Below are 21,881 nucleotides of genomic sequence, written 5' to 3'. Positions count from 1 at the left end.
TCACACTAAAGCGCACTAAATATGGAGTTTTTAATATTAAATATCGTTGCCTCTGGTGCAATCCTGCAATCCTGATCTTGCTAAATCTTTCCTATGTTTCATGACCTTTAAGCAAGACAATGCCGTTTTTAACAGATTAATATATCTGTGTTGCTTGGAGCGGATAATAAAGATTAAGACATAGGTCACCAACAGTTCACACACAGATGAGCACCTTCAGAGACAACACAGTTCCACGATGAGTGAAACATGCATATGAAAAGTCAAGCCTAAAGGACTAAAGGTTGTGATACATACCTTGTCAAACAGAGACTTCCATTGCTGAGACAAGTAAAAAGAGAAAAAGAGCGTTTGAAGCAATGAATAAGAGGAATAGATGGGAAGAAAAATAAACTCAGAAACAGGTACCAGACAGGAGGGAAGCACCTGTTTGATAATGATGAATCTCGGCCAAAAGGGCTTCCTTCACTAAGCATTTGCCATAATTGCAGTCTTGCGATCACATGCAGCTATTATCTGATCATTACGGTCAATGAGCCGCAGCAAAAGATAACAAGGTACCAAAAGTGTGCCTCATTATGTGTAAAAGGTAGTATGCTGTGAGCGTGTGTCTTTGGAAAAGATGAAGCAAAGTGCTGGGTGCTTTTACTAACTCGGCTCTCAAAAGAATAAACAGTATTTTAAATTCCATCTCGTGTCTTTGTAAAACGCTTGTTTTTGTCAGTTGTGCCACTGAATTTAGGGACAAATGACTTTCTGAAATTAATTTTAGAGGGACTGTGTTTAACTTCGCTCAAAGAAAAAGAAGCTGAAGGTCCTGATTCATAACTGTGAAAATGTCAAAAGGTTACAGGGGTCATGTGTTCACTTGACGCCACATTGTGTAGACCTACTTCTTCTGGAGCCACTGGGATGACTTCGGTACTTTCCAAAACCTCGATCTCCTCGCCTTCTGCGTTGGCCGCCACCGCCGGAGAGATGTTCACCGGCGCCTCCCGGGTTCCGCCTGTCATTCTCAGGCTGCTCTTCTCCATACACCCACGGAGAGCAGCGATGCGGTCCTTAGGAACGACTCCACATGCTGTAGTTTAAAATCCCATGCTCCCGCCGCGATGAATTAAACGTGTGCGCACTCCGGTTATGCCCGACGCACTTTCACATAGACAGAGCAAGCAAAGCTTCATCCGCAAGGGAGAAGTTGACGTCTGACAGTTTAGTAAAAGCCAGTTAGGGGATGATAAAAAAAAGTATCCATACAGTGTCACACAATTTGTCAATACATCGTTAGTCAGCAGTGACAAAAGGTTTTCAGAGGTGGAGATGAGTCTTTCCGCGAAAAGAGGCGACGATCCAAGTTTGCGATGCTGGGGACGCACATTGGCAGAGCGAGTCTTCTCACTTCGAGAGGTGCGACGCAGCAGCAGCAGAACGCAGATCAAACTGAAAAAAAAAATAATTACATCATCAGTAGTGACAACAACATGAAACCCTGAAAAGGGATGACGACATCGACCTATGAAGTCTCGTATGGCCTCTCCGGGCAGAGGTAAAAGTCTACTTCAGAAGCGTGGGCACATGGCACACTGGGAGAGAAGTTCAGTTATGTGCCAGCTTCTTTTTTGTGGTGCGTCACGTTACCTGGCACGCTGTTTTCTGCCGGTCGACGGCGCAGAGCGGGAAAGGCCGTCTGGTTTCTCCACCGTGCGCCGTGCAAGAAACCTCACTAGGGGGCGGGGGGCACAAAACGACCGCCTCAGACGGGATGGTTGGATCAGCTCCAGGAGACGCCGCGACTCTGCTCCATCCGCATACGTCCTTCCAGGCACAGAGGGAGTGAAGAAGAGAGGGAAGGTGGGGGCGGAGAGATAAGGGAAGGGAGGGAGAAAGGGAGAGATTTGGCCGGCGGTGAGGAGGGATCACCAGCCACTGCCTCTCGGGGGTTTCGAGGAACTCCGGCTCCCTGAGCGAGCAGCTGGCTGTCGCTGGCTCGTGGGGTTTAGGGTGATTTGTGCACGATCGTAACGACTTGTGTTCATCTTTACTGCTTAAGTGTGACCATATGGAATACAACATGCTCATTTTTTATTTTTTACTTATTTTTATTTGTATTGTTTGTGGAAAAGTCTTGTTTTAAAAGACTTTTGTAGCTGTCGAGCACAGCTGTACCCAAAAGACAAGCCCCATCCACCCAACAATTAGAACATGCACTTGCCCTAATCTCTTCCTCCCCGTAAAACATTAAGGAAGCAGATGGTTTATTTTGGGAAAACACGATAACATTACTAAGCAAAGAATACTTCTGGAGCAGGCAGGTGTTTGTTCTTAAGCAATTTGCTCCCAAAATATAAATATTAAGCATAAAATATTCATGCAAAAATAAGGTTTAACCACAGAATCTTCTGAGGTAAAGGTAATTATGCGCCAAAAGCTGACAATTACTCTTAAAAATGATGGAGAATGCCAGAGAGAATCACTGCATTGTAATCCACTATGTGTTTTGTTTTCCATGCATACACTGGTGAAGAAATTCATAAAGTTAAGTTTATGACACTTAAAATTTCCTAAGGGAGGACCCTCGCTTAATGTCCCACCATATGCTCAAATAAAAACTACAGACATAGTATCTTGGTTCAACATTTCCCTGTTAATATTTGCAGCTAGAGTGAGCATTTCACGTTTGGTCTGATCCATCTAATCTAAAACAGTCCATTCATTTAACTTTATTTTTATAGCACAAAATTACTGTAAAAGTCTACATTCACGATTTTATTTCAAGGTAAAGATTCCAAAAAAATCTCGAAGACAAACTCAACACAACAGTAAGCAAGCACTTGGCATACAGCTCTATTGTGCTATAAACACTAATTAATCATGCCCCAAAAAACAGCATACAAAATCGCTTCAGTCTAAAAGCGGGAAGGAGGGAGTGTCCAAAGCTATAAATTCCGTTTTATTTAGAGGGATATAAAATGTCCCCTCCAGCCCGCAGCTACAAAAAGCAGGGGCCCCACCTCAGACAAACACATACCAATTACCTGAGGAGACATCAAACAAACATAATAGTTGGGTGGAAGCCATGTATGAGGAGAAATTATGTGGTCTGCAGTGTGTGGGTTGATCAGTATCCATCAAGTAAACCTCCCCCAGGTACTTCGTGTTCGCATTACCATGGTAACCATATGACCAGTTGATATTTTTAACCCTGGGGGTCTCTCCCTGACTCCCACACAACAACGTGGGATTAAAGCTGAACTTTGTCATGTTGCTTAAAAAAGGAGGAAAACAGAATAATTGGCCAAAGGTCACCAGACCCAGTGTTGAGATTCTGTATTCTTATTTTGTGCTTTTTGTGCACTGGAGAGAAAAAAGTTTAATGGCAGTTTTTTGAACTTACTGTAGGTTGCACAAATAATTCACTCTTCATTACCTCACATGACCATCTCCGTGCAGGTGAAGCAGATGCATGAGCGACACCTTACGATCTGATTTGCACTTCTATTTATATCCTGAAGCAGAAACACAGCCCCAGACCATCACACTACCACCACCATGTTTGACTTTATGATGTTCTTTTTATAAAGCAGCATTTGTCTCTTCAGTCTACAGAATATTTTCTAAAAGCCTTGGGAATCATCAAAACATTTGATGGGTTTTTTACAAATCTGAGATGAACCTTTGTGTTCTTTTTGGTCACTAGTGATTTATTCATACTGGATCTCTCCCATGGATGTGCACTTCTCTCTTGTTGCTAAATTGTGAACACTGAACTGAGGCAAGTGAGGCCTGCAGTTCTTTAGATGTTGTTCTGGTTTCTTTGATTTGTCATTGAGTCTCTGTTGTTGTCATTGTCGTAGGATGGGCACTGCTGGGAAGCTTCACTACTTCACAAAGGTTCACAAAGTTTGGATAATGGCTGTCTCTGTGGTTCGCTGGAGTCCCAGAGCCTTATAAAAATGAAACGCTTTTTTAGATGGATTGATGTCAATGACTTTGATTCTCAGCTGTTTCTTTAGATTGTGGCATGATGCTTTTTGAGATCTTTTACCTGCTTCACTTTGTCAGAAAGATTCTGTTTAAGTGGCTTTAATTAGGCTTCAGTGTGGCTAATGAAATTAAAGTCAGCTTTCAAACAAACATGCATAATCACAGTTAATTGTGGGAAATTTGTTTTTCACACAAGGCTGACGATGCACTGATTTGTGACAAATATGCAAAAACCTAAGAAATCAAGGAGGTGGTAACTACTTTTTCATGACACCCTGTCTTATTGTAAAGCTCAGCCAGAATTGATCTTTTCAACTATAAAACCAGGCATAAAATCATAAAAGACACCAGAGAACCGGCAAACTTATTGTCTCAACAGCTGCAGACAGCCCAGGAATTTCCATTTAAAACAAGTACAAAACCAGCTTTGAGGTGGCTTTCACAGGTCATGTGTTAACATCAGCTGAAGAGCTGTAACCCAAGAGACAGAGGGAAAGGACAGAGGTGATGAGGAAAGAGAGTGTGAAGAAGAAACAGAGAGAGACAAGATGTTTGGTTAGAAAAACACCTGCTATGTGGGGGAACTTAGCTCATCTATAAATGAAGACCTGAACTGTATCACTTTCTTTTCGCATCCGTGTAGCTCAGGGCTGTTTGCAGGCACCAACTGCTCTTTATTAACACCATTCCTGATGGTGTGAAAGTGTTTATTTGCACTGAAATTAAAGTGACTGAGTGAATCAGTGATGGACTCATTGATTGTTAATTATTTAAATGTTGTTTTTCTTCTCTCCATTTTTATGTTTTGTATTCATTTATTTATTTGTTTGTGTATTTTGCATATCCCATACTTGCAGTAACAGATGCTGACTAAGTTTAATTAGGTTAAGTGTTTTAAAAAGTTTCCATTATTGAGTAGTTTTAGCTACTATGACCACTGTCTGCTGTAGAAAACACTATTTTTTTTATTTAACTTCATATTATCTGTTGCTATAACTAGTCTGCTATTTAAAATGTATACAAGCACATTAATTTTAGCTAGACATTTGAACTAATGGCAGAAGTTATTTCACTCATTTATTCATTTGCTTTAACCAAGAACATCACAAATCTGTTATCTTTTTATATAATATATAAATATATAAAAATATATATAAGAAAAAAGACTTAAAGACTTTAAAACAGTAGTAATTAATAGAAACTAAAATTCCCAGAGATTTAAACGGAAACTCCCAGGAATTTCAATGTAGTTTATTCTGAAATACATACCAGAAAGTGCACTGGGATAAGGTGGTACTAATTTGGGTTTTTACAGGAAGGAAGAAACATTTTGATTGTAATTTTGGGTAGCAAGTAACTTCAGGTATTTTACAGTAAAGAAGAAATAAACTACACTGTATGTGACTTCAAGTAGTGAGTATCTTTAGTTATTTTAGCTGAAAAACTAGCAACAACATTAAATATATAACTATGCAGATTATGGAGTGACTTAGAGTGTTTGACCAGTCACCAGGGTAAAACATATGACAGTCAACAGTTCAAATGTTGTGGTTCACATTAATTAGGTGGTTAATATATGCCCAGCTAATTCTTGCTGGTGCCTCATTGGTCGATATGTAAGTATGTTGAATCTGATGTTGTATATCATTGGTTGTCTTTGGTTGGTTGCCTAAGCCACTTCATAATATGGCCCTTTCCCTAAAACATGCAGAATATTACTTTATTTTTCTGCTTAAAAAAACTGAATTACCTGCTAATTACCTGGTAATTAAAATCATCCATCCATCCATCCATGCTTGTAGGACTTTAAATTACTTACAGTATAAATTTTGCTTTTTTCAAACTTTGTAGAAAAACAAAAAATTTGAGAAAAAAATATTGAAATTTTCTAAGCCACAGCCCGATCAGGTTTTCAGTAGGAGACATCACAGCTAGAGAGTAAGAAGTAAGGCTGTTATTCTAAGCAAAGACAGGTTTTCTCACGATTCAAGTTTCTCAGAGAGCAATAACTGGCGCTCTCTGCAGAGCCGCAGCAGACAAAAAGACAGCACATCGAGCTTTGTTCACAGAGACATAGAAAAGTACCTTCCACAATGAAGATGAGACACCAACCAGAAAAAAGCAGTCAAAGGAAGGCTGCCTCAAAGTAGTCTCTAAAGACAAGTAGTGATTTCTAAGTTTCCCTTTAAATGGAGTTTAAAGTTTTCAGTGGGCTGTGATATGCCAACATTTCACAGCGGATGACTGGGGGAATAACTAATGAAGCATACAGCATGAGATATTGCTGCGTATTGTGAAATCAATCCTGTGGGGTTCAGTCATCTGCAATGGATCAAATTCACCAAGAAGCTCTACTTCATTATTTAGAAACTTCCAGCAACCTCTGGTTTCTGTCCTTATGCAGTTTATGATGCTAAACACATCTCAAAGGATTTATACATTTTCCAGAGGTCTGGAAGATAACTTCAGAAGTTCAGCGTCTCTTATTTAATAAATCTAGGATAAATTATGGTTCAGTTTAAGCCTCTTCTGGGGTGTAGGGAGATGCTACTTTAACACAGTACTGGGTCTCACTTTAAAACATTCTGGGAGAAAAGCCCTCCACCACATTCCTCATGAAGTTATTCCAAATAGTTACAAAAAATACGCAAATTTTTTTACCAAAGCCCAAAAAAGCCTGCAGAGATTTTTCATCATTATAATTCTGTTAAATTATAAATGAGTCAGAATGATGAGCACTAATTCTAACTTGTATTTCACTGCACAGAATGAGTTGTTCTCAATTTAGGGAGAGGACCACTTGCTGAAGAGCAAAACTGGATTTAATAAGCCAAGACATTATGTCGATAACCGCAACACCGTGTGTGTGTATATATATAAAAATATAAACATGGACAGTCTTGAGTCAGAATCAGACTGTATGGCTCACAATCTGGTTTTAGCCACTGATGGAGATTTTTTTTTTTTAAGCAACGCTGCCCTCTTGTGTTAAGGTAAACCTTATTTCCAAATTGTTGCATACCGAATATAATCTGGAGAAAGACAGGCCCAGAAGAGGACAAGAGGAAAGTTAATAGTGTAGTAAACATCCTGAATATAAAAGCATGAATAAAGTTACTGTTTTTCAATAATTTAATTAGTTGTGAATAAATAACGGAGTCTTCGGGAGATAACAACTTTCAAAAAAAGAAAATCTTTGAATAAAATAACTCCAGTACACCACATTGTTCAGATATATTTATTCAATGTAAACTCTTGGAAAGGCAGGGATGAATGAATACAGAAACCAAGCAGTGAAGCAAGTAGCTGCATGTGGTTGAAAATGAGCATCTAGAGAAAATTATTACACCTTTTGTAACCAGGAGAGATCAGCGATCCTCGATTTTGGGGACTTTACAAGCAATGAGGAGAAGCTGTGAAGACGTTGGGCTACAATAATTCTTAAAACACTGAACTGTCATCAAAAAGTTTGAAGCATGCAAACTTTATGACAAGTACTTGCATACATACAGATAAAATGTAAAGTGACCAACATAGGAAGACATGAGAGAGCGCAGCAGACCTTTCGTTTCACACATTCACTTCCACTGATATAATCTTGATCCGCTCAGGTAGCAACAAAAAATAAAAAAAATAAAGCAAACATTTAAAAAATAAAATTAAAAAAAATAATGTGCATCCAGGCATTTGGCCATTAAAGGAAATCCTTATTTCTGCCAGGTGATAATGATGAAAGATTGTGCTGTTAATAGCTCTGCAGTCAGTGCTGAAATGTGACTCAAAAGTGGCCTTTTAGACACAAATAAATCAAACGTACACATAGTCTACGCTATATACAGTATTTACATCTTCTTCTAAAGAATTACTTGCATATGGTACACATCACAAGCCTTATCGTACTGAAAGTGACACTAAATTGTTCATCATATCAGCAAGCAACCAAAAAAAAATAGCTTTTTACGTAACTCAGTATGACTAATCAACCTTGTTTCTTTTCATATAAATATATTATCTTTATTTGCACAGGACAGATTGAGCAAATTAGCATTTGGTAGAAAATTAAATATTTCTTTGTATCGTCCCCAAAGAGAAACAGAAATGAAAATGCAAAAAAACAAAACCTAAATGTTTGCTTATTTGCACATAAATCTCTTTTTTTTTTTTTTTTTTTTTTTTTTTAAACGGGGCTTATTAAACAACAGAATTATGAGTGATTTTCCATAAAGTTAATTCAATGAAAACAGGAAAATCAAAACTTCCGACTGGTCAAATTAGCTTTTATGTACCCCGGGTAGTGAGGGCTGGACTGAATGCTGAAGGATCACCGCGTTTTGAGCAGCACTCTGTACATGGCGAATCCCAGCACTGCAAACACTGTGGCTCCAACGCTCGCTCTCAGCCAGAAGGTCGAGCTCTTCAGGTCCGCTTGGCTAACGTGTCTGTTAAATAGAGGGATGCAGAGTGTAGAGACATATGTAAAGAGTTAAAAAACAAAAAAAACAACTGATTTTCCGTATCATACAACCCTGTTTTGACTTGGCTTTAAAATTCATTTTTGTGCGACTGGGTTAAAACAGCTAAGATGTAGTTACATTTGTCGCCATCATGTGTATTCATGGTGTCCGATTTAACTCACATCGTGTTACTGACTATATGACCGGTACGCCTGTGGTGGATGAGCATGGGAAAAACCACTGAGTTAAACTGATTTAAGTAGGAAACTACACTACAAAAGACATGCGGCTAAGTTTCTCCCAGACAACCCGGGCAGGTTGTTTGAGTGACTCGTGTGTTGTTGTTGGGTTATTACATCTGGATTTAACGCCGTCAACTTGTGACTGATCACCCAAGATGATGCATTTTAAAACTAAGTGTGAACAGGATCACAGATAATTCATCACTAGGACAGCAGTGACTCACAGACATCTCATCCTCTTTAACATCGAAACAAAAATTAAACTATTTCTCTTCCCCGATTAGTTCTCAACTTTCCAATAAAAGTGACAAACAGATCAAATAAGCAGTGACATTAGTTGTAAAGAAGGATCGCATAGAAATGAACATTGAGAAAATATTGATGAGCGGATGACAGAACAAGCAGAGAGCTGTGACATATTGAGACGCTGAAGCAAAAGCCAGTCAAACAGATGAGGGACTTAGAGGTTTATAGTTACGGATGCATGAGACAGCGAGACCAGAAATGAGTTGTGACAACTCTGTTAGATGAGACGGCTGAGGCACAGTGACATATGCAAAGCTGATACCAACAGAATGACAATCAGATTGAAGTCAAACACTGGGAAAAAAATGATGATGATGAAGTCTTTATAAAAAAAGAAAGCAATATCAAGATTGAGATGAAAAAACAGAATGAGCAAAATGAGGACAACTAAAAAGGACTGTAGAGGGAAAGCGAGTAAACTTAATGGCCTTTCTATTCTTCATTACAGAACAGCAGTATAAATGCAGTATAAGAAATAAAGTATGAAAGACTGGAACTTCAACAAAATCAGATTAGACAGAAGCAAGCATCATATATGCCGTGAGAAGCATTTAAACAGATCTACAGCAACACTGAAGGCTCATGTTGCTCCAGAGGAAAGTTACTAATATTGAGCAAATCGAATATTTTCTGTACATTTGTATAGGAATGAGGATATGAGGTTTTTGCATGGATGAGTTAAGGTTCACCACCATCCTCGAATTTGGCGATTAAGAATTAACGGGAAAGAACTGGTCCCTTTGGTGCAACCAGCCGGGTCTGCTGCTGTGTTACAAATGATGATGCCACAGAAAAAAAAAGCAGCTTAAGAATGAAAACGTGAAAAACATAAAAATGATAAACGCCAACACGTCAACAAAGATAAGAGAAGTTTGTAAGAGACCTTCGGAGTACGACAGCGTAGAGTTTGGCCCTGACCGTCTGCAGCAGCTCAGAGTTGAGGAAGTTCTGACACAAGCAGAATGTGCACCGGTTACAAGTGCACATGCAGCGCAGCCGGGCGTGGCTGAGGAGAGACACAGGGTACGTACACGCACACACGCCAACAAACATACAGACAAACAGGACACATACGACAAACAAAAACAAAGTTAAAAGCTGAAAGAGGCCGCCACCATTAAAAGGCTCCAGTGTAGTTCAGATCACAAGAGAAGCAGCTTGATAAAAGGCTAAATGTTTCTCCTTTTGAGAGAAAAAGAAAATGTTACCTAATATGCTGATCTTTTAAATATTATTTCTACAAAAACAAAGAAAAGAAAATTCAAGCAAATTAAAGAATTTTTAAGAAACCTGAGAAAACAGAAACAGTGATAAAAGCAAAAAAACAAATCTCAATCTACCTGAAACCGTCACTAGAAAAGGCATTGGCCATGGAGGTGCCTCCAGCTTAAACACTTGAATCTCAGACAATAAAGTTGACCTCCTCAAGATTAAAGTCTCTGTGCAATCGTATAATAGCACAACGTGCAGCGAGGTGATTTACGTTGACAGTAAAGTGAAGCCTGACTGATGGCATGAGTGTGATGCTCAGGGAGAGATCACTATTACAGCTCAGCAGGAGGCCCGTGTATCCACAGTGGAAAACACAGTGGCATCAGACTAAAAGCAACATGTCCAGAGACCAGTGAAGTGCATTAATGCGTGTCGAGTGAGGCGCATGATGACAAATACTGACACTTGCAGACAGCAGGACCATCCCCAGAGGGGACCTGGGAATATTACACAGAGTACAGCTCTGTATTTAAACTGTCAGACTAATCTTAACCATATGGGGGGGGAGTATTCTATGATTCATCAGATTTATTTCTACAGTTGGGTCTTAAAGGGCAGAAAATCCTCAAGGACTACAGGAAACACAATTAAAACTTTGCAAGTTGCCTCCTTTTACAGCAGCAAACGAGAACTGTGACTCAGCTACTTCATCACCTCAGACCACAACATCCTCTAAAACTTATGTTTGGAGCCAGAGCGAAGGATTTAGAGGACTATATTGTCGGTCCGCATTTCCAGACCCGAGGGAGATATAAAGAATGCTCTAAATTGTATTAAAAACCTCATCCAGCACCAACAGCTTTAATAAAAATTACCAAACATAAATAATATAGGATTTATGTAATCATTTGCAGGAAACAAGAAAACTATGAGATTACATCTGCAGTTAATAAATGCATATAAATCTTCCTCTTCTGGGTGATGATTTATACTCATCATATCCTTATATCATAGTTAAAGGGTTAACAATATATAAATAGAAAAAATAAAAACAGGATATCATGAAGAAAAACATATTTTCCACAAATCTTCTCATTCTAATTTGTCAGCTAAGCTCATCTCAGAGCTGCGAAACTAAAGCTGCACTTCAATTAAAACTCAGACAATGCCCTCCAATAACAGACAAGACAGCTAAGTGGGATAACTTCAGTTAGCACTAATAAATAATTGGATTTCTCTGAATTAAATACAATTCACTATGTTCTTAGTTACCTTTTTACCCTTTCGGGAATCTAATCTGAAAATGTGACTCGTAACAAAGTATCACATTTACAGTCAGGTTGATGTTTCAAATTTCTGCATACTTACGGATACATAGCCATGGTGGTAAGTTTGGTGTAGATGTCTCTGTTGGGTGCTGAGGCTGCGTTACAAGTGAAAGACTGAGGCGGGGGCATCTTGTGCCTCCGACAGAACTCCAGAGGACTGCAGCCATACATCTGCTTGACCTCTGGCAGGTCTGACTTTGCTGCAATCATCATACATGGCGTCTTGCTGTCCATGAAGTATTGCTGAAGGAGAAAGACTCGTTAATGAATGATTATGGTTGTGGTGGTCTTTTGTTTTAAGTGGACAAACATCTGTGTTTTGGTACAATGTGAACACTAAAAACAGTTTTACCTTGAAAACCTTGGCGCAGTACTCAAAGGAGTAAGGGTTGCTGACGTCATAGACTAGGCAGACGATGTCACAGGCCAGATCAGAGTCAGACAGGTAGTCGAAGTCAGGAAACACTTCGTGAAGCTGGAGAGGTAAGGTGGTTAGAATTAAGTGGTTAAAGTGGAAATACTCTCTTTTCTAAATCTCTTAATTAAAATCCACTAAGCTAGAGGAACACAGCTGAGTTTGAACCTTAGTTCCTTTAATTTGACTTCAAGGTGGCACATCCCTAGTGGTCACAGTTGCTTAAATAGTTTGTAGAATGTGTGTGGACTTTATGTTAGATGCTGAGTTTGACTCAGTTTAATGTGATCTCATTCGGCAGTGCTGCTGGCATTTTTCAATTGCTTCCTAGAATTCCAGTTTTTAAAATTTGTGTGTCTAGGAGGTGCGTTGGAGTTCATCTAGTGTTTGGAAACAGCAACTCTTGGAATGAATTTCATTTTAGGGTAAAAGTTGCAGGGACACAAATCCGTACACAGTGAGAAGTGTACAAGAAAATGTGTTTTCAGTGCATTGGTGAGGGACACACAAAGTGCTGGTTTCCCTTAGACCAGCAACTTTGTGTGTCCCTGTCTTACCCTGCTAGCCAAGTTAATGAGTGCAACCAAGTGAAAAAAAACAACAAAAAAACAAAAAACAAATAAAATGAGCATTCATTGTGCTCCAGATCTGATGACCAGATCACCAGAGGGCCCCATAGACCTTTGTTGTTTCTGTTTGACACAGACATTGATGTCTTGTCTCAGTGCAGGTTTGATGTCCATGATGAAATTGCAGACACACAAGTTGAGGAATTTGTACAGGGAGCGATCTAAAAATAGCAGCTGTGCTGTAAGCAGAACCAGTGCAACCCAGAAGTGCACAAGCACATGACATTACAGAGGGAAAATGGTCAAAGTCAGATAGATAGATACTTACTTTTAGTTAACTACTGTACAGTAAGTATCTAACCAGTTTAAAAACCAACCCACAGTGATGAAAACCAAAGTGATGAGAAGCACACAACCATCCAAGGACAACAGAGTGAATCACACTCATTAATTATTTGTTCTCCAGCTGCCTATAAGTGCCAAGACAAACAGGGTTGTTGTGCTTCACTATGGATGCCAGGACAGAGGGAGTGGAATCCACCCTGGAGGGTGAACCTTTTAAAGGTCCTTTAACCAGTGTCAAAACAAACAGTGCAGTCAATGTGCAAATCAATACCATTTCAACTATTGAGTTTCATCTGCTAAATGTTGCCATCTAAAAGAAGCCAGTTTGCTATGGTATTTGATATTTTGCCTACAACTTTACAACAACTGTTCCTCTGTATCCCTGCAGCACATGAACTGTGCTTGCACTTTGTCAAAATAGGCACAGCAGTGCTAATGCCTTTGTTAAGCAAGTACAAATGCTGGCTTGACAAAAGCATTAGGCGAGCATGATAAGAAGCTTACATAGAGCGAGCTAAGAACAGCCAACCTCAAGCTGGGCTGGCCTTCATGGATCACAGTTGACAACCTCACGTACAAGACACAGCGGTACATGCACAGTACAAAATGTATTTGTACCGTTACTGAAGGTCAGCACATACATAATGTGTAATAAAAGTATAGGAGCTACATTAAAGTGCCCAATATGAGAAATAATTAGAGTAACTTTATGTTAAAAAAAAAATCTGCCTGGAAGACAGTGTCCACACTGCAAGGATAGAAGATATATGTGCCGTCATGTGTTTTCATTAATGATTAAAGCAGTGTGTTTGATACTCACGAGAAGGTATTTCTCCTGGCCGTAAACATAGGTTGTATTGATGGCATAGTAGGATCTGTGCTCCTCTTTAATGGTCTTCTGGCGCTGAGAAGACAGAAGAGGATCTGGCGTTAATTAAAACATGATGTGAATGACATTTTCAATACATGCAGCAATGCAAAAATATATATATTGACATAATCCCAAATGTACAGAGTTAAGGCATTTAAATAAACCTTTTTACTGGAACTTTTTTTTGATACTTGCTGTGTCTCAGAGTAAACACGTCAGTCAGGGTAAAGCAAAACATGTTTATGGCAAAGCCTGAAATCCAGTTCAGGCAGCCGAATCTAAGCCTCTCACATAATACACCCCACAAACATGCAAAACACCTTTCTGAATACCTCTTCAATATGTTACTGCATGCCTATGTGCACTGCTCATTCTATAGCTATTGCAATGCTGGTGTAGTGGATGGCTGAGCTGGTGCTTAGTTCTGCTTACCATGAGGTTTCTACCCAGAAAGGCTTGTAGGAAGCCACTCTTGCCACTGCCAATGTCTCCAAAAACATTACAGCGGAAGACGCTGCGCTGGGTCTGCTTCTTCTGCAGGTCAATCTTCTTATCCCTGGTCACTGCACGAAGGAAACCACATACAAACACAAGTACCAGAGGATCAGTTCAGACAGCTGCTGTGCACAGTCCAACAGAGTCAACTACACCATTTAACTGTTCTTAAAACAGTTTTGTGATTAAATGAGGATTACATGGTAGAGTTTACCTGTAATTCCTGCAGCTTGGGACTCCTGCTCAGCAATTATTGAGTAACCAAGATACCCCAAATACTCCAAACATCTTTGGACATCCAGATAAGTTGTTAACCTGAACAAAAGGCAGCTGAAGTTAAGACACATGAACTCATATACAGTAATGTAACTAATATTATTTTATATTTAAATGACAATATTAAAATCATCAGTTTATTATTTAAATAGTTCTTCGTTGTGTCCCTGAATTGTCCTGACCCATCAGGGCAAGGACACAGGACGTTCCTGTATCAGAATTTGGCTGTAGGGTTGTAAGTGCTGTGGGGTGGGACCTCTATTATTTGGGCTTTCCCTGACAGATCCTGCAGATAGCTTACTCAATTCAGATGCCACATGAAAACTTTGGACTCTTTGTTATGCTCTCTCCTGTCAGTGCTTTTTAGAGTGTGGTGAAAAGCACTGGAAGTGGGAGACCATTGCCACCGGGGAGGAACATTACTTTAGGGATATGTTTGGTTTACACTGTGTCCTTGTAAATGCCAGTTTCAAAGGTTTCTGTACAGGTGTCAGTGGTTTTATTGTTGTGGCTGATCAGTCAATCGGAGCAATCAACAAGCAGAAACAAATAAACATGGACACCAGTTTAATGCCTACTTACGTCCACTGTGAGAGATACCCCTGGTAGGTGATCCAGCCTTGGTCATTAGTGCAAACTGTGTTATTGACATCTGGCCCCCAGGGCATGTAGGGAAAAACATCAAACAAGTCCCTCAGCTCCTCTGGTGACAAGGCACAGTCACGGTCCTAACAGACACAAGGATCAGTTACTGTGTACAGCTACACCTAAATAACGAACAGGGTGCTCGTGGCAGGAATAATTTCCTGTGGGATTTTGTGGGTGAATGTACACTGAACAAACTGCTCTAGTTTGATAGACTTCAGAAAAAGAATGGCCTAAGCTGGCTGGCTGTCACTTCTACCTGAGAAAACAAACATGACAGACTGAAGGCACACATTCACAGCAGGACACTAATCACTATGAGAGAAAGCAGATCTTGACACAAGCTGTCACTTTCACTCTTTGACTCTTCTAACCTCATGGCTAATTCTCCCTGCCAATCCCTCCTCAGCTGCAAGGAGTTACATCACACCTCAGCAGGTGGTCACACTTGACTGTGGGAAAGTGCCTTCCTAAATGTCAATCAGCAACTTCTTGTTTGTGTCTCATCAGGGTGAAGGCCAACATAAATACAGAACCAGATATACAGGACTGTACCTTATCGTGTTTGTCAAAGACGCTCTGGAGGAAGAGGTAGGCATTATGGTTGAGCTCAGTAGTGCAGTCTGGGGGAATTTTCAACCTAGAGAGGGAGAAATAACATTTATTCATATTTAACACATAAAATAAATGCAAGCATATTTACAAAATGTATCAAACAAGCAAATACGGAAGGAAATGATTCAACAGAGTGCCACAAACCAACAGACGAATGGAAATATAATGAGGTGCAAGAGCAGGAGCAGATTTTAGTTGCTTAGATGTCAAAGTAAAACTCACGGAGGGAAGAGATAGTCCTGATTTAACTCCAGGTCATCATCATATCCAAATCGCCTGAGTACTGTCCAGGTTGTTTCATGGCGTCCTCGCTGAATGAACAGCGTGTGGAGAAACAAAAATCCTGGAGAGGAAAAAATAAATAGATCTCAGGAATCCCACTGTGAGGCGAGCTTGTATATACATAAGCATCAGAAATACGTCCCATCACTCCTACCTTTAAGAGTGAGGCCGTTGTCACACACGCCATCAATTAAATTCTTCCTCACCACATTTTTTACATCCTCTAACGCCTGAGGCTCCAACGGGGTGTTGAAGCACGTCCGCTATGGGCAGACAGGCAAATATTGTTATCTGAATTAGCTCAGCGTCTCCCACCGAAAGGAGGGAACAATAAAGACCGCCTGGATATTCTATTTTAACCAGTTTACCTGAAAAAAGTTGAGCTCGTTGTCGTTGAGATTACCATCGTTATCTAGGTCTGACACTTTGAAGATTCGAGTGAGAGCTTTTACACAAAGTGGCTTCATCTGAAAAATCAGGGACACACATCAAACGTTCTTTAAACAAAAGCAGGTTCTGCTAAGAGTTCAAATCCAGCCCTTAATGCAAAACAAACTCAGAACACTAAACAGCTCAAGAGTCATGTAGTGTACATTTATCCTTACATCTTTTTTCTCTGGACAGTAGAGGGGACCAGTGGGGTGGAGAACTGCCTTTTGAGCATAGTAGAAAAGCTCGGAGATGTTCTTCAGGTTCTTTGCTGAACACTATAAACAACAAGGAAGAAGAAAATGTGCACACATGTGCACACACACAGACACTATGTTCAGTGCTGTAATGCAGTTCTGGTATCGAAGTGGTTCATTTGAAAGCCCCATTAATACGCAGTGTGAGGCTTCTTGATCTCATAAGTATTATATGCGGCACTGTGAGCAAACAGTCCAGTCAGCAAAGGGTCATCCCTATTTACCTACCTGTGTGTGTGTGTGTATTTTGGTGACTAAGTAGTTGCCAGACAGGCTATTAACACACGTGATCTGTCTGAGCGGCGCGCCCGGTCCAATTAACAGACTGAAAAAAACCCCCACAGGTGTCAGGAGGTAGTGAACTAACTTCAACAGAAAGCAAACTTGGTAGAAACTGGTGAGGGTTTTTTGGTTTTTCATATCGAGGAGTTGAATTCGTGCTGAATTCAAAGTTCTAAACAGGTTATGGCTTAAACTCGTGACCCTTTACAGTTGTTTGACTTCCTAGATTTAAATACTTATGCAGAAATACCACTATTTTCAGGAAGAATTAAAAAAGGGAACCAAAAGGCATCACTCACACAAATGCAACAGGCCAAATTAGGTCAGTGTTTACAAGCAAGACAACAATAGTCAATATACTGTAAGTGGCAAAGATTATCTTTAGGCTGTTATCCTCCCTAGTTTATACTTAAATATCAAGTTAGCCAATCACACTGCAGCAACTCTGTTTCTATATTAACATCCGCAAGACTTTAATTGTTTAACTGTTTAAATGACATGTCTGTTAAGATCCCTTAAAAGCAACAATGGCTAAAGTGTGGATGTCATTATTAAGAGAAAAAAATGCCGTTCTTCTTTGTTCCTGTAAAGATGGAAGTTTCTGCACAAAGGTCATTGTAATTAATTGTTATTAACTCTGTTGTGTTTCTTCCTCTTTAGGTTCAGCACAAAATAGAAGAATGTACTGATGTCCACTGTCTGAAGCAAACTATTTAAATACTTGAATCTAAGCAGATGATTGTTCTTGCAATCTGCCATTCTGTGTTTTATTGTTGAGAAATGGTGGCAGCAATAAGAGTGGTGACTGTCTCACCTCAACGCAAGTCTCTATCTCACTGTACTGATTCATAATGGGAAGTATGGTCTCCATGCTGCTGTGCTCCACCAAATCAGACTTGTTCCCCACCAGGATCAGGGGAACCCTGAAAATGTCAACACCACAAAGCAAAGTGATTAACAGACAATAACTGCTTGATATACACCAACTAGCCCCTTTATTAGGTATACCTGTTCAAATTATTTTTAACACAAATGTCTAATCAGCCAGTCACACGGCAGGAACACCATGCATTTAGACATGTGAATCTAGTTTGTGGCATTTTCCCCACACAACCATCTTTAGGGTTTACAGAGAAAACTGGCAGATCTTTGGATGAAAAGGCCTTGTTGATGCAAGAGGTCAGAGTAGAATTACCAGTGTTTCAAACATCAGCAGAAAGGCAACAGTATAAAGCACTTAAACAACAGCAACCGCTGACCAAAGACGCTGGTGGTGATGTAAAGGTGTGAGGGTAATTTTGCTGGCAAACTTTTAGGCCCCTTAGTACCCACTGAGCATCGATTAAACACTTCAGCCACCTGGGTATTTTTCCATGTCCATCCCTTTATAACCACGTCTTCTGTTGGCTACTTCTAGTCACAAAGTTCAAATTGTCTCAAACTGATTTCTTGAACACTTGACACTGAGTTCACTGCACTCAAATAAGCTTCACAGTCACTAGATCTCAGTCTAATAGAGCACCCTTGGAATGTGGTGAAAGGGAGGAGTCACATGATGGATTTGCAGCAACTGTGTGACGCCATAATGACAAGATGCAAATCGCTGAGGAATGTCTACACCAGGGAGAGCTATGGTAGTTCTGACTGGCTCCAACCCAGTACTAGCAATGTGTACCTAATAAAGTGACCAGTGAGTATACATATCAGTTCTTTTTTTGGTGAACCTGCTTGTGTGAAATGTGACACTTCTACTGCTGCTTTTTGCTTAGAGTGAAGACACTGTAAGGGGGAAAAAAAAAAACAAAACCAAATAATCATCCTGGGAGTGTAGGTCATTACATTAACCACTACTTGAAAATTACCAGGTTTGGCTTCCTGCTACAGGACCTAATATTTTGCAGCTGCCTGTCCTGTCACACACAACTGCACAAACTGAGAATCTGATCCCACTCTCTTCTTATATTTGGTGGAAAACAAAAGCCCAGAATATTTCTGTATGTACCTGCTGTCCTTGTCTGTGTTCTCTGTAATGAGGGGGATCCAGTGGCTCGTCACCTATGAAAACACAAGTAGATACGATAAAAGATTTTCTCAGTTCAGAGAGACATGATACCCAATTCTTTAGTATCACGCTGTCACACCAGTCTTACATATTATACAGTTCAGCTGATATACAAACTAAATATGGAAATTCTGGCAGCAGAGGAGCTCACCTTCTCTATAGACTTCTTGTTGTTGACAGCGTAGACAATGCAAATCACATTTGCCTACAGGACAGATCAACACATAAGCATTAAGCTTTTACATGAACCCGAAAACTTTTCACTGAGCAAAGCAAAATCCACAGACTCACCTTGGAAATCTCCTGAAATAACTGCTCATCCGTCTGCTCTGCCTCTGTGGAGGGAAGATGAGCTTGCTTAAGTAAAACAAGGATGCGCCAATTCTTTATTTATAAAACACACACGCACACACACAAAGTAATGTTCCTTCAAATACCAGAGTAATCCACAATGTGTGTGGGAACTCTCTCTGGTGTAACATCAGCCGGTATGGTAATTTCTTCAGCTCGATAGGGAACCTGGGATACAGAGATGTTTAGAGCTGGCTACAGAGCGTAAATAGCACAGTCAAATCAATGCAAAATAAGGTGAATAGTGGGCACGTTTAATCCCAGATGGGTACAGTAACATTAAATTATTAAGTGATTAAGTTTCTGGCAAAACAGGAATGCATTCATACCACATCTGGGAACTCCTCGCTGACCAGTGACATGATGAGAGAGGTCTTCCCCACCTTGGCTGCAGATGGAGAGAAGGAGACATATTTAGTGTGTTTAGCAAACCCTCATTACTCATAAGCATAATGTATTATTATTACTGAGACACGTTTCTGTAGATGTTTAAGAAAATACAGGTTAGATGTGTGACCCATCAATTTTAGCCTTCATTTTTGAGGACACCAGATGTCCCACTTTATGGGAGCAACTTTGGAAGTCTGTCATTTCTTGTGCAAAGAGAAAGTTGCCAATCACTGGATGCACCTCTTCTGAAACTCAAAGATGACCACCAGTCAGATATCAGATAAAATAACAATAAAAAAATGGAATACGCAGGAGTACAAAGAGCATATACCAGACTGTTAAGTACTGTATTTAGCCTGAAACTGAGAAAACGTGTGGAGACAAAGTACTTCTTCCTGCACAGACATAACCCCAATGTGTAAAACAAAGCCCATCACATTCCAATAATTCAGATGCTTGAAAGGCTGTGATGTTACCTGATAGAACCCAACTTTCAAGGAGATAGATAGATAGATAGATAGATGTGTACATGTGAAATTAGGGCAATCAGATTGCAATACCATCAAGAGTGTTCACCATCAAAGTGGTAAACTGAGGTTAGGTGAATAATAGAAAAGAAATTATCCGCCTAACTGCTCTAAAAAGCTACAGTGGGGGATAGCATGGCCAAGATAAGCTCCAATAACACATACAGACCTCTAAAGCACAAAGCAGTTGCAGAACGAGTGGCCTGAAACAAATACAGAGCTCATCGCGATGAAGACACTGCTCAGCATCACATGTCCAGCTGTCTGGCAGCAGCAGTGCAATTCAAAGTGTGCACTAAAAGGCTGACTCTGCAGTCAACAAACACACTGCAAACACAGCTTTATCTAAAGCCTTACTTACGCTCTCCCACTAATAATATCCTCACGTCTTTGCGCATCTTCCCCGGCGTCGTCAACCACGTCGGCAGACCGGTCTGTGTGCAACATTTATGCTCCTGTCTGTCTGGATGAAGGATACAGCCAGCCACTTCTACGCGGCCTGGCTCGCTTGCTAACAGCTACGTTCGCATTTCAGCCCCCGTCTGCTCAGCTTCAACGCAAACTCCACACGGTTAGAGAGAGCCCTACAAAACGCTGTTCTTCTTTCTTACTGTACTCTACCGTGCATACTGTCACACAGCCAGCAGGGAGCTCACACGAACAGCCAGATAACCACACAAACTTGACTGTTACAACACCATCGGCTGCTAGCTGTCGGCCACGCCCCTCCTCGGGTCAGCTGAGTGCGTAAAGCCGAGATGAGCTCGCGCAACACTTAAAAACAAAACAAAAAGTCATGTAAAAAAATAAAAATAAAACTATCCCCCATGTACTTGACCAAGAAGTGCGGCATTAATCTGCGGGTTTGAATTAAGACAGGTGTGAGCTCTATCTGCGATATTTTTTTTAGTACTGGGAAACGAGTGGAGTGAGAGATCTTACTTTTTCCTCTAGCTTTGAATTTCTGTCAAAAGGCGCTATCTGGAGGAAAAGAAAAAGCAGCACGTGCAAGTCTGAGGTATTAAAAGAGTGGCGGTTATGGTCTGTTTTTCTTTTTTAAGTCAAGCGGCGATACCTGCGTAATACATAGACAGAATAAGATTTATGGTAAGAAGATTGAGTTATTTCTTTTCTTACACACACACAGACTATGAAATAGACTTCTACCTTATACTGCAGGGGGTGATTTAGTTTTTTTTTTTAAGGACATCGGGTGTTTATTGAGATGCTTTCGGCTATTTTGCCCTTGTGTGCATTAAGGTGGATTCCACACTCCATAAGACTCCATCACTACTGATTTCCAGTCCAGGCTGCATAATTTGGCAAACCTCGGCCTTTTCTCCCTGTTTCTCTTCCTTAAGAATGGCTTCTTTACAGCCACCCTTCCACTGAAACCATTTCTGATGAAGCTTCAATAAAAGGTAGATTGATCAACTGAAGGCCAGGTGTATCTCTCACATCCTGTGTCAGTTCATTGCTTGATATTTCTCCTATTTCTTAAGAACATGACTTTCAGATACAGTTCATCTGCTATAGATAGCTTT

The 21,881-nt window shown here is 40.2% G+C and overlaps 2 protein-coding genes across 5 annotated transcripts in view; both read right to left on the bottom strand.

Annotated features, from left to right (window-relative positions):
* Positions 1-3,155, bottom strand: part of rhbdl3 (rhomboid, veinlet-like 3 (Drosophila)) — a 72,119-nt gene extending 68,964 nt beyond the window's left edge. The window contains exons 1-4 of one of the 2 annotated variants that reach the window (XM_085459652.1): positions 3,036-3,155; positions 1,639-1,815; positions 894-1,440; positions 298-321 (exon numbers count right to left, since the gene is read on the bottom strand). In XM_085459652.1, coding sequence (XP_085315778.1) covers positions 298-321; positions 894-1,034 — 165 coding nt within the window. In that variant the 5' untranslated portion in view covers positions 1,035-1,440; positions 1,639-1,815; positions 3,036-3,155. The remainder of the gene's footprint in view (positions 1-297; positions 322-893; positions 1,441-1,638; positions 1,816-3,035) is intronic. The other variant, XM_085459653.1, reaches the window with a different exon arrangement.
* A 4,059-nt stretch (positions 3,156-7,214) lies between these two features.
* rhot1b (ras homolog family member T1) lies at positions 7,215-21,064 on the bottom strand. Of its 3 annotated transcripts, none has more exons than XM_085459649.1 (20): positions 20,699-21,064; positions 19,750-19,808; positions 19,507-19,588; positions 19,361-19,404; positions 19,221-19,274; positions 19,010-19,062; positions 17,822-17,930; positions 16,645-16,746; positions 16,408-16,506; positions 16,194-16,302; positions 15,980-16,100; positions 15,698-15,782; positions 15,080-15,225; positions 14,436-14,536; positions 14,159-14,289; positions 13,676-13,759; positions 11,879-12,001; positions 11,567-11,769; positions 9,870-9,992; positions 7,215-8,423 (listed from the first exon to the last, which is right to left on the bottom strand). In XM_085459649.1, exons 1-20 carry the CDS (start codon positions 20,733-20,735, stop codon positions 8,306-8,308), a joined length of 1,983 nt encoding a protein of 660 aa, XP_085315775.1. In that variant the 5' UTR covers positions 20,736-21,064; the 3' UTR covers positions 7,215-8,305. The 3 variants fall into 3 exon arrangements, with proteins under 3 accessions (XP_085315775.1, XP_085315777.1, XP_085315776.1); XM_085459651.1 differs by having other exon boundaries at positions 20,724-21,064; XM_085459650.1 differs by lacking the exon at positions 9,870-9,992.
* Between the last annotated feature and the right edge of the window lie 817 nt (positions 21,065-21,881).

The sequence above is a fragment of the Copadichromis virginalis genome, linkage group LG6, assembly GCF_057382275.1.
Source record: "Copadichromis virginalis isolate Kocher_CV1m ecotype Utaka linkage group LG6, C_Virginalis_male_GT1.1, whole genome shotgun sequence".
NCBI lineage: Eukaryota > Metazoa > Chordata > Actinopteri > Cichliformes > Cichlidae > Copadichromis > Copadichromis virginalis.
The sequence above is the reverse complement of the archived record's forward strand: the minus strand, read 5'-3'. Positions and strand labels throughout refer to the sequence as shown.